The sequence below is a fragment of the Musca domestica genome, unplaced genomic scaffold, assembly GCF_030504385.1.
Source record: "Musca domestica strain aabys unplaced genomic scaffold, Musca_domestica.polishedcontigs.V.1.1 20, whole genome shotgun sequence".
Taxonomy (NCBI): domain Eukaryota; kingdom Metazoa; phylum Arthropoda; class Insecta; order Diptera; family Muscidae; genus Musca; species Musca domestica.
In genome coordinates, this window is record NW_026712250.1 from 8,689,285 (window position 1) to 8,704,677 (window position 15,393).

Below are 15,393 nucleotides of genomic sequence, written 5' to 3' on the forward strand. Positions count from 1 at the left end.
TTGCCAAATAACACACATTTTTGAACACTTCTGTGCCATTTGCCATATAAGAAACAAATAACGATTCTAGTTTATTTATATTATATGAAGCAAGAAAACGTGATACAATGAAATTAAAGAAGGGCATCAATTAAATTGTTTTATTTGCCTCGCTTATCATGTCAAATTTAGTTGTGTATGTGGGTATTATTTCCAATTATACGAAAATGGTATAGAAAGTATTCTAATTCAGTTGTAATCAAAACGAATATTACAACGACTGTAGGGATAAGGGTCCAAGTACATAATAAGCTTGAAGTCATGGCTATGCATATTAATGTCAAATTATAATGAAAACGATGGCAGGGTTTTTTCATGAAATTTCACAAAAAATGGCTAGTCATGACTTCAAGCTTCTTATGTACTTCCACCCTTAGAAAAAAATGTAATCAGCTGGTAGCTCTTCCTTACCTTTTTATTGTACCATGAGTTCAAAATTGTAAAGCTATCGACTGAGGGATATGGAATTCTACGCTGATAATGAATTTGGGTCCTCCAATGAATATTTCAAAGTGTTTCTAATGGACTAACAAAATTAATACATTATTAATTATTTATATCGTTTTCCTTTTTTTTTGTTTCGTTTTTTTTATCCAAATAAAAAATATTATTTCCTCCGTTTCATTTAATAGACACGATATTTTTTCATTTATTGACTTTGAACGACAACAATTGAACCATTTTTTTCTATATGGTATCAAAAAATAGTCCTAAAATCACGAAAATGTTAAATTATATGCTTAAAAAATTGTCTGTAAACGCGCTATAAAACAGCTTGCTTTATGTCATCATTTTTCAGTGATTAGCAAAGACGGGCTATCATTTTCCAGTGATTAAGCAGATGGGGAAAAACATTGGACTTCGACTTCATTTTCTTGCTAATTTTTATCGACCATTCTTTATTGTCTTTTGATTCGTATCTTCGACGATTGCGGTTTAGTGTAGTGAGAGATCGAAATTGAATTAAAAATCGTGCGGAAAAACAAGTAAATCCCGTTAATGTGTTAATTAAACATTAACGATAAAGTTTTCTATTTGCTTGCTCTACACAGATCAACAAAACATAAAGACTTTACACAAGGTAATTGCAATTTAAATGTAAATTTGTGTGTCCCTGTGTTGTGAATGACAATGAAGACAAGATGAAAAATTGACAAATCATCTATCTCAAAAGAAAAGAAAAACAACAAGAAACAAACAAAAACAACAATCAATTAAATGCGGAAATATTAATGAGCACGAACGAACAAACGATTAATTGCCAAAGTGTGTGTTTCGTATTGGGCATTGCAAAAAATGTTTTTTCTGTTGTTTTGTCTAGACATTGCATGAAATATTTTATGCATTTCAAAATATAATTCGTGTCTCATTGCATAAATATAAAAAAAATTAACCGCAACCCAGAGATGTAAGGGGAGAGAGAAAAATGGAAAAAAATTGTGTGTGAAGTGTTACAGAGAGTTTGTTTTGTGGGGAGAGAGAGAGAGACAGAGTGAGAGTTATTGGGAACAAAAATAAAAGTTAAAACATCCCCCTTATTGCACCCACACCCTTATTGTGGTGTGTGCTGTTTGTTTTAGGGGGTTAACAAAAGAATCCAAAGAACACGTTTTCAGTGGTAGAAGCAATACAAGTACAGGGTGAAGCAATATTAATGCCGGAATGGTAAAAATCCCCCAAAAAAGCCACAAAGCTAAGTCATTGCGGGAAAATTTAGAAGAAAGAAAATAAAGAAATGAAGAAGTCAGTGTGAATATGACCTGCATCATTCACGGACATAATGTCATGGGAAATAAGGGACCATATTCCTATAAGGTATATTTTATGTATTATATATTGGTCATAGTAAACATGTTATCTCTTACAGAGTCTCCGATCCCAAGAAGTGGTAATAGTGTAAAGTTAAATTAATGTCTCAAGAATCTAAAGAAAATCCTAAACTTTAAAGTTTCCTAGAATGTAATATCTCTACTTTTCTTTACTTTTAAGAAATCTTCAAGTTTCAAGTTCCTGGAGACTTATTCCTCTGACTTTGTGTAGATGATCCTCAAAAGGAGCTAGTTTAGATCAAATTACGATCATACACAACCTATATGATGGTCTGTAAAATTGTAATAAATTTGGTGCAGGAATAGATGCTGCTCCAACACATATATACAGCCAATATTTTATTATAATATGTGCCTGATTACCATGAGATTTAGCCCATAATTACATGTGTATCCTAGAAGCAATTTCTTAAAATCGCCTGAGATTTAGATGCAGATCCCGATCAAATATTCAAACGATTTTACATTTAAGATGACCTACAGCAAAATATGAGTCCGGTTACCACGATTTTTCTGTTATAGGATAACACATATGTAGCCTAAGAGAAATTTCTGAGGAGATTAAAAAAAAATCTGTTCAGATTTAGTTACAGCTCCCCAACCTAAAATCAACCCATTAGACATTTATGAGTTGGAGTTCGATTATCATCATATTGGGCATGTAATTACTTAATTAGCCTAGGTTATTTCCAAGTTTAATAAAAATCGGTTTATATTTAAATATAGCTTCCCCACAAATGTTCAATGAACGATTTGGTTAATAAGCTACGCTGCTGCTGCTATATGCATCCGATTCCAATGATATTTGGTATGGTGCATTCTATATTTCCTAGCATTAACTTTACCAAGTCTTTAGCGAATCGGTTCAGTTCAAGATATAGTTTCAATATATATGCCGAATCCGATTTCACATGTATGCATAACTAGAGCTGTTACAAGCATTCGCTATCAACGTTAATTTCCATGGAACATTGTATATGGGCTGAGAATACATTGGAGAAATTTTGCGGTTAAGATTTTGATGCAGATCCCAAGAATATATTTCGCCAGATTCCCTGTTTATGAAGATTAAACCATATAAATATTATAATATTCATTTGAATTCATAATTGAAGCCCTCTTTTCAATATCCAAACTGGTGTGTCTGTCTTTGTAATATGACCCCTATACTTATTTAAACTTAGTCACAGTGTTTTGTTTACCTTTCAATCTCTCTCTCTCTCTCTTTTGTATTTGTGTTCACTCTCGCTCTCTGCAAAAGAAAATTGAAAACCGCATTACTCAATAATAGCCTAGAAAACTGAAAAACTTTTGAGTAGAATAATAACAATAGCAACAACATGACATAAAACCATTGGAAACGTGTGTGGTTTCTTGTCATTGGTTGGTTCAGCTGGTATCGCATGTTTAATTTTCCCTCGCAACTTTTTTTCACAAAAAAAAGTAAAATTAACAAAAAATTTTCACAACAAATGGTTAATTAAATTTTAAAGGAAGAGGAAAGTCAGGTAATAAATTAATAAAATTGATAATGAAAATTTAATACACTTTCCTTTTGTTATTACAGCATAGCACAGATAAACATTATTCGTCTTTGGGATTAGACTTTGATTGTGCCACACACACACACATGCGCTGGGCACACTCGTCAACATCCAAGAAGAATACCTACTTGACATTTGTTTAATCTTTAAATAGTTTGGCCAAACAAACTCAGACCGGTACAAAAGGCAGACAAATAAAAAGCGATAGCACTTATCTTTTCTTCAATTTGCCTGCTGCAGTAGTCCATATAGAGTAGATTAAATGCTTTTTTTGTCTTTCGTTACCATTTCATTTATTTACCTACACGGCATTCTGTTCAATTCCCCTATGTAGGTCATTAACCATTTGGCAGGGTTGTTTTTGTTTTATTTAATTTGTTTCTTTTCAAAATTAGTATAGGTTCTGGCCGGCCTTTGGTCGAAGACATACGTAGAAAAATTAATAAAAGCAGTGTGTCTACCTAATACTATCAGTGAGGAACATAGTTGGGTTTATAGATAATTTAATGCAATCAAATTTTGGTCCAAATAATGGTGAGTGTTCGAATATCGACTTAAATTGTTTTTATCTTTAATTTTTAATTATTTCCAGGGGCGTTGTGTAAATCAAAACAGATGTTTAGAGTCAGCTGTTTTTAAAAAATGGGGTGATTTTTTCTGAAACCCTTAATTTGGTATTCCATTGGTGGGGAATAGAAGAACAGAAAGTGAATAAAAACACGAGATTTTACTACTTTCCAAGATATAGGACTTTTTGAAAAACTTTTCACAACATTGGGTTGGGTTGTGACCTCTTTAAAAATCAGACTAAAATTCTGGACATTGTTTGGATCCACATTCGTGCCAAGCTTTTTACCCACAAATAAGGTCCCCCATAAAATGGAGGGTATATTAAATTTGTTACATCATTTGCAATAACGTTTTTCGGGCTTCACTTCTTGATAGATAACCAGCTGCTAAGGTTGTGAGCTGTTTTAAAATCAGACTCAAATAGTGAATTTTGTTTGAATTCAACTTCATGTTAAGCTTTTAACCTACAAAAAAAAAAAAAATCCAACATAAAATTGAGGCTATTTAAATTTGTTACATCATTCGAAATACCTCGCTGGGGGCTTCGCTTCCTTATAGATCAACAGCTGCTAAGGTTGTGACCTGTTTAAAAAAAAAGGTACAGTTTTGGTCTCAATTTGCAACCAAATCAGCAGTAATTTAATAATTTGGGTTTTCATAGGGTAGATTAACTCTTCCTAGATTAAAAAATCAATGTAGAACCATGTTTTGATAGAGCCTTCATATGACGATACCTCCAGATTTTTCTGATGTCGAAGATTTTGGTTCCGATTTCCAACCAAATCGACTCTAATTTAATATTTTGGGTTCTCATTGGGTGTTTCAACTTCTCGCAGAAAATATTCTTTGTGGGTCCAATTTTTGGTATAGCCCCTCATATAACAACACCTCTAGATTTTCAGCTTTTCAGGGGTTTTGGTCTCAATTTCTTACCAAATCAGTTGTTATTTGATATTCTGGGTTCAAAGTGGGAAGTTTAACTCATCGCAAAAAATATTCATTGTAGGTCCAATTTTTGGTATAGCTCCCATTTAAAAGTACCTCCTGATTCTCGATTTTTTGGGTATTTTGGTCTCAATTTCCAACTAAATTAGCTGTAATTTGATGTTTCGGGTTTTGGGAGGTTTTTGGCTCCAATTTCAAACAAAATCAGCTGTAATCTGATATTTTGTTCTCTCAGAGGGTAATTTAACTCCTCCCAAAAATATTCAATGCAGGTCCACTTTTTGGTATAGCTCCCATATAAAGGTACATCTTGATTTTCGGTTTTTCGAAGGTTCTGGCTCAAATTCTAAACCAAATCAGCTGTAATTTGATATTACGGGTTCCCAGTAGGTAGTTTAATTCCACGCAAAAAATATTCAATGTAGGTCCACTTTTTGGTATAGCTCCCTTATTACAGTACCTTCCGATTTTTGGTTTTTCGGGTGTTTTGGTCTCAATTTTCAAAGAAATCGGCTGTTTCGGTTTCTCGGTGGGTCGTATAACTCTTGGCAAAAAATATTCATTGTACGTCCAATTTTTGGTATAGCACTCATATTACAGTACCTTCCGACTTTCGGGTTTTAAAGATTTTGGTCTCAATTTCCGACTAAATCAGCTGTAACTTTTATATTTTCGTCTCTCAGAGGGTAATTTAGGTCCTCGCAAATAAATATTCATTGTAGGTCCAATTTCTGATATAGCCCCCTTTAAAAGGTAACTCCTGATTTTCGGTTTTTCAAATTTTTCTCAAATTCTTCTCAACCATATCTGCTGTAAGTTGATATTTTGGTCTCTCGACAAAAATATTCAACTTAGTGGTATAGCTCCCGTATAAAAGTACCTTCAGATTTTCGGTTTTCGGGGTATTTTGGTCTAAATTTCCAAACAAACCAGCCGTAATTTGTTCTATCGATTTCTCTGTTGATCGTATAACTCGTCGCAAAAAAATATTCATTGTAGGTTTACATTTGCGTATAGCCCCAATGGGTCGATATTTCGAAGTTTTCGGCTCAAATTTCCAGCCAAATTATCTGTATTTTGAAATTTTGGGTTATCAGTGGGAAATTTAACTCCTCATCACTTTAGTAGCTGAACAAATCACCACTTTTTTATATTGCCCCATAATTCGGAACCACCTGATTTTCGATTTTGTTTAAGTTTTTGGTATCAGTTTCAGATTTGTTCTTCTCATTGGGTAGTTTAACTCCTCGCAAAAAAATACTCAATGTAGGTCAACTTTTTTGGCCATAGGGTCATATATCGATACTTCCTGATTTTCGGGTTTTGTGCAGATTTGGATCTAAAGTTCCATCCTGATAAGCTATACCTCTTTTAAATCAGAGAAATCACATGCCATGTTATTCCTTTTTTGCGGGACCTAGGGCACAGACACTGACTTCGGCAGAATAGGTCAGGATGTTCAAAGATAATAAGTGGTTGAAAATAAAAAAATGTATGGCATTTCAAACAAAGATTCCAAAATCAATTATCACAAACCCCAAAATAAATAGACCTTGCTCTGAGAATATCAGTAGTAACTACCCTATAGTTTACATTGAGTCCTCATTGGGTAGGTTAACTCTTAGTAAAAGATATTCAGGTATAGCCACCAAAACGTCCATATAACTTCCATATTTTGGGATTTTGAGGTTAATCGATTTGGCCATAAATCCAGTTTTGACATTTTGGAGGGTGTGAAAATTCGTGCATTGTTTTTTTTTTTTTCGTCAAATTACTAGAGTGTTTACTAGTCCATTTTCACTCCCTTTCCCTTGGACCCTTGCCTTGCCGTCTCTCTTATCACTTAATGTTATGAATCATAATTAAAAGTCATTGTTTTGCAAATTATTGATTATTTTTTGTCTGGTCGCATTATATTTTCTTTTTTTAATTTTTATAATAGAACGCAAGCCATTGTTTGTTTATGTGACCGATTAGAGGCAGACATTGCAAGCGAAAAACGGAATGTTTTGAATATAATGTTAAATATGAATTTGCAATTCTAGACTAAAAGAGAGTTACTTCTGATATTCTCAGAGCAAGGTCTATTTAGTTTGGGGTTTGGGATAATTGATTTAGAAATCTTTGTTCGAAATGCAACACATTTTTATTTTTAACAAATTATTATCGTTAAACATCCTCACCAAATTTTGCAGAAGTCAATGTCTGTGCCCTAGAGCCCACAAAAAACAGGATTTACTTGGCATGTGGTTTCTCTGATTTAAAAAGTCATAGAGAGCTAGAAACTGGGCCAATGGAAATTTCCGATCAAATGAACAGGGAAAGTATGTTTTTGGTTCCCTTATTTTCTGTTTGAAAAACTTTTCTGCAAACATTTTGGGACATTGGTTTTGGATCTTAAAATTTTAATCCTCTACCGGCGTCTCTCTGATTATATTCTGAAAAATCTCCAAAATGTGTGGGCTTTCAATCACTTCACTTTAAAATTTGTCTACAATACCCATTGTGTGATTTAAAAAAAGTGAACAACAATATTTATTTTATTTGCAGCCTCAGGAGATGTTCTACTTAAAGGTCATGTCTGTTCAATGCTCGCATTTAAAGGTCATAAAAAATTGCAAAAGGTTTTTTTTGTTTTTTTTTTTTTTTAGATAGGAAAGTGGGAATGACTTGATATTTAACAAATATGAAAATATTTCAAATTGTATTTCATATTACCATGGGATCTATTTATAAATCTCCGGACATCTTATTCCAGCAGGAGCCTTCATTACTTGAAATGTTATTAAAACTTTTAAAATAATAATTTTCTTTTTCCTTTTCTTTTCTTTCAGTTTCATAAACCAATGTAAAACCAGAGAGACATAACAAAATTGTAGAACTAACAAGACACCAAAGCCCGCACCTTTATGAGCACCCCATACAACTTCTTTAGAAGCCAAGTTGTCTATTTTTTATAAAAAAAAACAAAAACTAGCAAAGGAACAGAAAACTTAATAATTCAACAGACGCCAGACATACCCTCCCGTCAAGCAAATTATTAACAACTTTTTTTTCTCGGGAACTAAACTTTACTTAAATGTCACAACATTCGAAGAAGGACAAGGATACGAGACAAAGGAAAAATGTAGACAATTCCCATAAACAAAAGACCGGCAATAACAATAGTACGTCCTCCTCTTCTTCTGCAACGTCCAACTCCAACTCTGCAAAAAAAGAAACACCAACCAAAAAACAACAACAGCAACAACACCCCAAAAAAGTTAACAACGGCAATTTACCTTTAAGCATGAAACAAACCAAGAACAACAACAACAAACAACTAAAGGAAAAACTCAAGGCCGAACGTGAAGCTTTAGTATTATGGAGACATCCAATACAAACATTGTCATATTGTAGTTTAGAAATAGTTGAACTTGTTAAGACTTTAGGAAGAAAGTAAGTAAACACCTCCACCAGCTGCTTTAAATGCAACAACGTTTTAAAAATTATTTTCCTTTTTTGTTGCAGATTAATTCAAAGAAAAATTTGGATTGGTGTATTTGTAGTGTTAGCTAGTTTTATAGCTATATTATATCACATACCCGGACCTCATCAAGTTCTATTTGAATTCTTAAAACTGAATACCTGGTTTGTGGTCTATTGGACCGGTTTGGGTATTCTGTCATCGGTGGGCTTGGGCACGGGACTGCATACGTTTCTGCTGTATTTGGGTCCACACATAGCCAGCGTTACGCTGGCTGCATATGAATGTAATTCATTGAATTTCCCAAAACCACCATATCCCGATGAGTAAGTGAAGAAATATAAAATTTCTTTTTTGGAAATTTGTTGAAATAATTTTTAAATTTTAAAATGTTTTTTTATACCCTCAGCCATATGACTAGAGAGAGTATATATCATTTTATACGGCCAAAACGTGCCTAGTCGAAATAACGGTTTTAGACCCTAGGTCACTTTGGACCAAATCCGTTTCAGAACATTTGGAGTCGATCTAGCAATGTCCGTCCGTCTGGCTGGCTGGAGCGCATGGTAACTCTCGAAGGGAGTATCCGATTTGATCCAAACTTGGTACATCGTAATATTATTATCAAAATTAGATCGAGTTCGGGCATGGGCAATATCGGTCCACTCCTTCTGGTACCTCCCACACAAAATTTCGAAATTTACAAAAAAAAAACATTTACTGCACAGGAAGAGAAAGGATAATCCGATTTTGCTCCAGCTTTGCAAATTCTAATATTTGCACCAGTGCTACGCCAGGTGTGAAAATGGGTAATATTGGTCCACTCCTTCTGGTACCTCCTCCACAAAGCGTCAAAGTTTTGAGTAACAAAAACGATCTTAAAATCCGAAATAAGCATCCGGTTCTCTTTAAACTGCACACACAACAATATTTTTATTCACCCAAGGTCTGGTGTGAAAATAGGATATATCGGTCCACTCCTTCTGGTACCTCCTCCACAAAGGGTCAAAATTTTGAATATCCACGAAGTCAATAAAACACAAAATTAACATCCAATTCCATTCAGAATTGGCACATCTAAATATTTCCTTCAACTCAAGATTTGTTATAAAGATGGTAGAGATCGGGCTATTCCTTCTGGTACCTCCCCCACAAAGGGTCAATGTTTTGAATAACCAAAACGATCATAAAATTCAAAATAAGCATACGGTTCTCCTCAAATAACACACATCTCAATATTTTTATTAACCCAAGGTCTGGTGTGAAGATGGAACATATCGGTCCACTCCTTCTGGTACCTCCCCCACAAGGGGTCAACATTTTGAATATTCATGAGGCTCATGAAACACGATATTAACATCCGATTCCATTCAGACTTGCTACATAGCAGTATTTCAATCAACACAAGGTGTGATATAAAGATGTTAGAGATCGGTCCACTCCTTCTGATACCTCCCCCACAAAGCGTCAAAGTTTTGAATAACAAAAACGATCATAAAATCCGAAATAAGCATCCGGTTCTCTTTAAACTGCACACATAACAATATTTTTATTCACCCAAGGTCTGGTGTGAAAATAGGATATATCGGTCCACTCCTTCTGGTACCTCCTCCACAAAGGGTCAAAATTTTGAATATCCATAAAGCTTAAAAAACGCGAAATTATCATCCGATTCCATCCAGACTTGGTATATCTCAATATTTCCATCAGCACAAGGTCTGTTATAAAGCTGGTATAGATAACACTATTCCTTCTGGTACCTCCCCCACAAAGGGTCGAAGTTTTGAATAACCAAAACGATCATAAAATCCGAAATAAGCATCCGGTTCACTGCTAATTACACACATCCCATTGTTTCTACTAACAAAAGATCTGCTGTGAAGATGGAATATATCGGTCCACTCCTTCTGGTACCTCCCCCACAAAGGGTCAAAATTTTGAATATACATGAAAACTGATTAAGCACGAAATTAACACCAGATTCCATTCTGAATTGGCATATCTAAATATTTCCTTCAACTCAAGATCTGTTATAAAGATGGTAGAGATCGGCCATTCCTTCTGGTACCTGCCCCACAAAGGGTCGAAGATTTGAACAACCAAAACGATTATTAAATCCGATATAAGCATCCGGTTCATTTCAAATTACACACATCACAATATTTTTATTAATCCAGGGTCTGGTGTGAAGATGGAATAAATCGGTCCACTCCTTTTGGTACCTCCCCCACAAAGTGTCAAAATTTTGAGTACCCATGAAGCTCATAAAACGCGAAATTAACATTCGATTCAATTCAGATCAGGTACATCTCAATATTTATATCAATACAAGATCTGTTACAAAGGTGATAGGGATAGCACTATTCCTTCTGGTACCTCCGCCACAAAGGATCAAAATTTTGAATAACCAAAACTGTCATAAAATTCGAAATAAGCATCCGGTTCTCTTCATATTACACACATCCCATTATTTCTAGTAACCCAAGGTCTTGTGTGAAGTTGGAATATATCGGCCCACTCCTTCTAGTACCTCCCCCACAAAGGGTCAACATTTTGAATATCCATGAAGCTAATAAAACGCGACATTAACAACCGATTCCATTCAGATTAGGCACATCTCAACATTTCCATTAACACAAGATCTGTTATAAAGATGGTAGAGATTGGACCATTTCTTCTGGTACCTATCCCACAAAAGGTTCAAGATTTTTGAAAAAACGCAAAAAGATAGCGAAGCAACAAATTCTCCTCAAATTTCACACATCCAAATATTTTTACTAACACAAGATCTGTAAAGATGATATATATCTGCCAACCCCTTTTGGTACCCACAAAGGGTCACAATTTGCAATATTTATATCTGTCATGACATATGAAACAAGTCGGCGATTCTTCACAACTTCCTATATCTAAATATTTATCTCAACCAGAAATCTGATATGAATATGTAATTTATCGGAATTTATGATTTTGCATAAAATTGGATATAAATGTTCGATTTCCTTCAAATTTTGCCCATACCAATATTTTTATCTCTATTAGACGAGGTATGAAAATGAAATACTTCGGTCGACTATATCTCTTACCTCACGCATATTTTCACATTTTCCTAAAATTTGCACATATCTCATATCAAGTACGGGAAGTAGTCGAGATAGTCCAAATCTGACACCTCGCAATATTTATATCATATTTATTTGGGCAAATTTGGTCCATTCCTTCGAAACCTACGCCATAGAGGGTCAACCATTTGAATAATCATAAGAGAAGTCAAAATATATTTATATAATCAAACATTGGCTGAGGGCATAAATCTATCGGCAAAACCGACCGATACGTTTAGCTTTTTTTGAATTTATTGAAATATTTTTGTTTTTTAAATATTAAATTTTAAAATATTTTTTTTGAGGGAATTTTTTTTATATTCTAAAAAACTAAAAGTAATTATTTTATTTTTCTTTTATTTCCAGCATTATTTGCCCTGAGGAGCCCTATGACAAGCAGGTGCCAAATTTATGGACCATCATGTCCAAGGTACGTTTGGAGGCTTTCCTATGGGGTGCTGGCACTGCTCTAGGAGAACTGCCACCATATTTTATGGCCAAGGCTGCCCGTTTGTCGGGCTATGATCCAGACGATGCTGAGGAATTGGCTGAATTTGAGGCACTTAAGGCAAAACGAAATCAAAAAGATTTAAGTCTCATGGATAGGGGAAAACTGTTTATGGAACGTGTTGTGGAGCGCATTGGTTTCCTGGGTATTTTGGCATGTGCTAGTGTAAGTAAACATAGAAGATAAAATTACAATATTAAAGAAAAAACTTAATTTTGTATCTTTTTACAGATACCCAATCCCTTGTTCGATTTGGCAGGTATTACCTGTGGTCACTTTTTGGTACCATTCTGGACATTCTTTGGTGCTACCCTGATTGGCAAGGCCATTGTTAAAATGCACATACAAAAGGTCTTTGTCATTATTGCCTTTAATGAGGTACTCATTGAGCGGGCTGTGGATACCTTGTCGGTGATACCTGTAGTGGGCAAGAAGTTACAGGAACCCTTTAAGGCATTTTTGAATAATCAAAAAATGCGCCTGCATCGTCAACGTAATGCTGCCCCGGCGGAGGCCGGCAATTTGCTGTCGAAAATCTTTGAAACTTTTGTCATTGGCATGGTGTGCTATTTTGTGGTGTCCATCATTAATTCGCTGGCTCAGAGCTATCACAAACGTCTCAACAAATATAGAACCAACAGTAACAGCACCACACCCAGCTCCCACAATGCACCCTCGCCGACGACTGTTGTCAGCAAGAAAACCAAAAAGGCTGCACTAAGAGAATAATTTCTTTAACAAGTTTTCCCGCCTTTTTTCGTATTTGTTATAGAAATATTTTCAAGGGAGCTTGTTTTCTTAGTTGTGTTGAATGGCTTTCTTTACGACTCTCCGCTTTTCCCCTTCCTTCTCAGAGGGTTCTCAATGGGAACCATAAAAATGTGTGTAATTTTCTTCAAAAACAAACATTTCCTTTAGCAAAATTTATTCCTATTTTTTTTGTAATTAGTTTTTCTTAAAAATGTATGCAAAGACGATTATGATGATGATGATGAAGATCCAGAAGTCTATCACTTGGTTTTTGGGTGAATGTGTGTAGATTTATTACCAGAAATAATTTATAAATGAAGGCTAGTCTTAAATAATAAATAAATTAATTAATTAATTGATTGAACGGCAACAAGTAATGAATAAAATTATACAAAAAGAACATAAGAAAATTAATTAAAATTAATAAAACAAAAGACAAGGTTTACACAAAGAGACAAAAAAAATAAAATGAAATCGAAATAAATTAAAGAAATCCGAATTAAATGATAATAAATTATGAAACAACAAATAAACAATAAAATTTTTTTTCTTATGAAGGCAATTTACTGTCCTTGGAAAAGTGGACTGTAGAGGGCACATTTTAAGTTTCAGATTTGTCAGAAATTAAAAAGCTCTTTAAAAAAGTAAAATAGTGTGAGTCGGTTTTGCCGATAGATGTATAGCCTCAGCCTTGAATAATGATTATTCAATATTTGGCTCTCTATGGGGGAGGTTCCGAAGCAGTTGGCCAATATTGACCAATTCGTATGTCACCTAAGACTGATATAAATATTACAACGTGACAGGTTTGGACTATATCGACAGGTACAGGAACTTAATATGACATATGTGCAAATTTCTGGAAAATATTGAAAAAAATGGAAATATGCGTGAGGTAGTAGACATAGTAGACCCAAGTATTGTGTTTTCATAACTGCATCTAATACAGATAAAAATATTGGAATGGGCAAAATTTGAAGCAAATCGAACATATATATTCAATTTTGTGCGAAATCATAAAGTTCGATGAATTACATATTCATATCAGGTATTTGGTAAAGAGAAATATTTAGATATAGCAAGTTGTAAAGAATCGCCGACTTGTTTCGCAAGTTATGACAGATATAAGTATTGGAAATTGTGACCCTTTGTGGGTAAGGTACCAGAAGGATTTGGCTGATGTATATCATCTTCACAATAGATCGTGTGTTAGCAAAAATATTTGGATGTGTGAAATTTGAAGAGAGTTGGATGCTTATTTCGTTTTATATGAGCGTTTTGTTTGAACCCTATTTGAGGGAGGTACCAGAAGGAATGGTGCGATATTTACCATCTTTATAACAGATCTTGCGTTGATGGAAATTTTGAGATGTGCCAAGTCTGGATGGAATCGCATGTTAATTTCGTGTTTTATGAGCTTCATGAATATTCAAAATTTTGACCCTTTGTGGGGGAAGTGCCAGAAGGAGTGGATCGATATATTCCATCTTCACGCCAGACCTTGAACTAATAAAAATATTTTGGTGCGTGTAATTTGAAGAGAACCGGATGCTTATTTCGGATTTTATAATCGTTTTGGTTATTCAAAACTTTGACTCTTTGTGGGGGAGGTACCAGAAGGCATGGTCCGATCTCTACCATCTTTATATCAGATCTTGTGCTGACGGAAATATTGAGATGTACCAAATCTGAATAGAATCGGATGTTAATTTCGTGTTTTATGAGCTTCACGGATATTCAAAATTTCGACCCTTTGTGGGGGAGGTACCAGAAGGAGTGAACCTATATATTCCATCTTCATACCAGACCTTGAGCTAATAAAAATATTGTGATGTGTGTAATTTGAAGAGAACCGGATGCTTATTTCGGATTTTATGATCGTTTGGCTAATTTAAAACTTTGACCCATTGTGGGGGAGGTACCAGAAGGAAAGGTCCGATCTCTACCATCTTTATACCGGATCTTGAGTTGATGAAAATATTTGGATGTGCCAAGTCCGAGTGGAATCGGATGTTAATTTTGTGTTTTATGAGCTTCATGAATATTCAAAATTTTGACCCTTTGTGGGGGAGGTACCAGAAGGAGTGAACCTATATATTCCATCTTCATACCAGACCTTGAGCTAATAAAAATATTGTGCTGTGTGTAATTTGAAGAGAACCGGATGTTTATTTCGGATTTTATGATTGTTTTTTGTTATTCAAAACTTTCACCCTTTGTGGGGGAGGTACCAGAAGGAATGGTCCGATCTCTACCATCTTTATAACAGATCTTGTGTTGATGGAAACATTGAGATGTGCCAAATCTGAATGGAATCGAATTTTAATTTCGTGTTTTATGAGCTTCATGAATATTCAAAATTATGACCCTTTGTGGGGGAGGTACCAGAAGGAGGGGACCGATGTCTCTGATTTTCACACCATATCTTGGGTTAATAAAAATATTGAGATGTTTTTAATTTGAAGACAATCGGATACCTACATCACATTTTATAAGAGTTATAATTATTCCAAATTCTGACCCTTTGTGAGGTAGGTACTTGATGGAATGAACCGATATTGTCCATTTTCACACCTGACCTAGCACTGATGCAAATATTAGAATATGCAAAGTTGCATCAAAATCGGATTATCCTTTC

General features: G+C 34.6%; 1 protein-coding gene across 4 annotated transcripts; it reads left to right on the forward strand.

Moving 5' to 3' along the window:
- Window positions 1-913: 913 nt before the first annotated feature.
- On the forward strand, window positions 914-13,119 carry LOC101894608 (vacuole membrane protein 1). 4 transcript variants are annotated; one of them, XM_005187589.4, is made up of 5 exons: window positions 914-1,120; window positions 7,762-8,365; window positions 8,438-8,719; window positions 11,864-12,170; window positions 12,237-13,119. In XM_005187589.4, exons 2-5 carry the CDS (start codon window positions 8,007-8,009, stop codon window positions 12,732-12,734), a joined length of 1,446 nt encoding a protein of 481 aa, XP_005187646.2. In that variant the 5' UTR covers window positions 914-1,120; window positions 7,762-8,006; the 3' UTR covers window positions 12,735-13,119. The 4 variants fall into 4 exon arrangements, with proteins under 4 accessions (XP_005187646.2, XP_005187647.2, XP_011294200.2 ...); XM_005187590.4 differs by lacking the exon at window positions 914-1,120 and adding an exon at window positions 1,837-1,854; XM_011295898.3 differs by lacking the exon at window positions 914-1,120 and adding an exon at window positions 3,171-3,376.
- The last annotated feature ends 2,274 nt before the right edge of the window (window positions 13,120-15,393 follow it).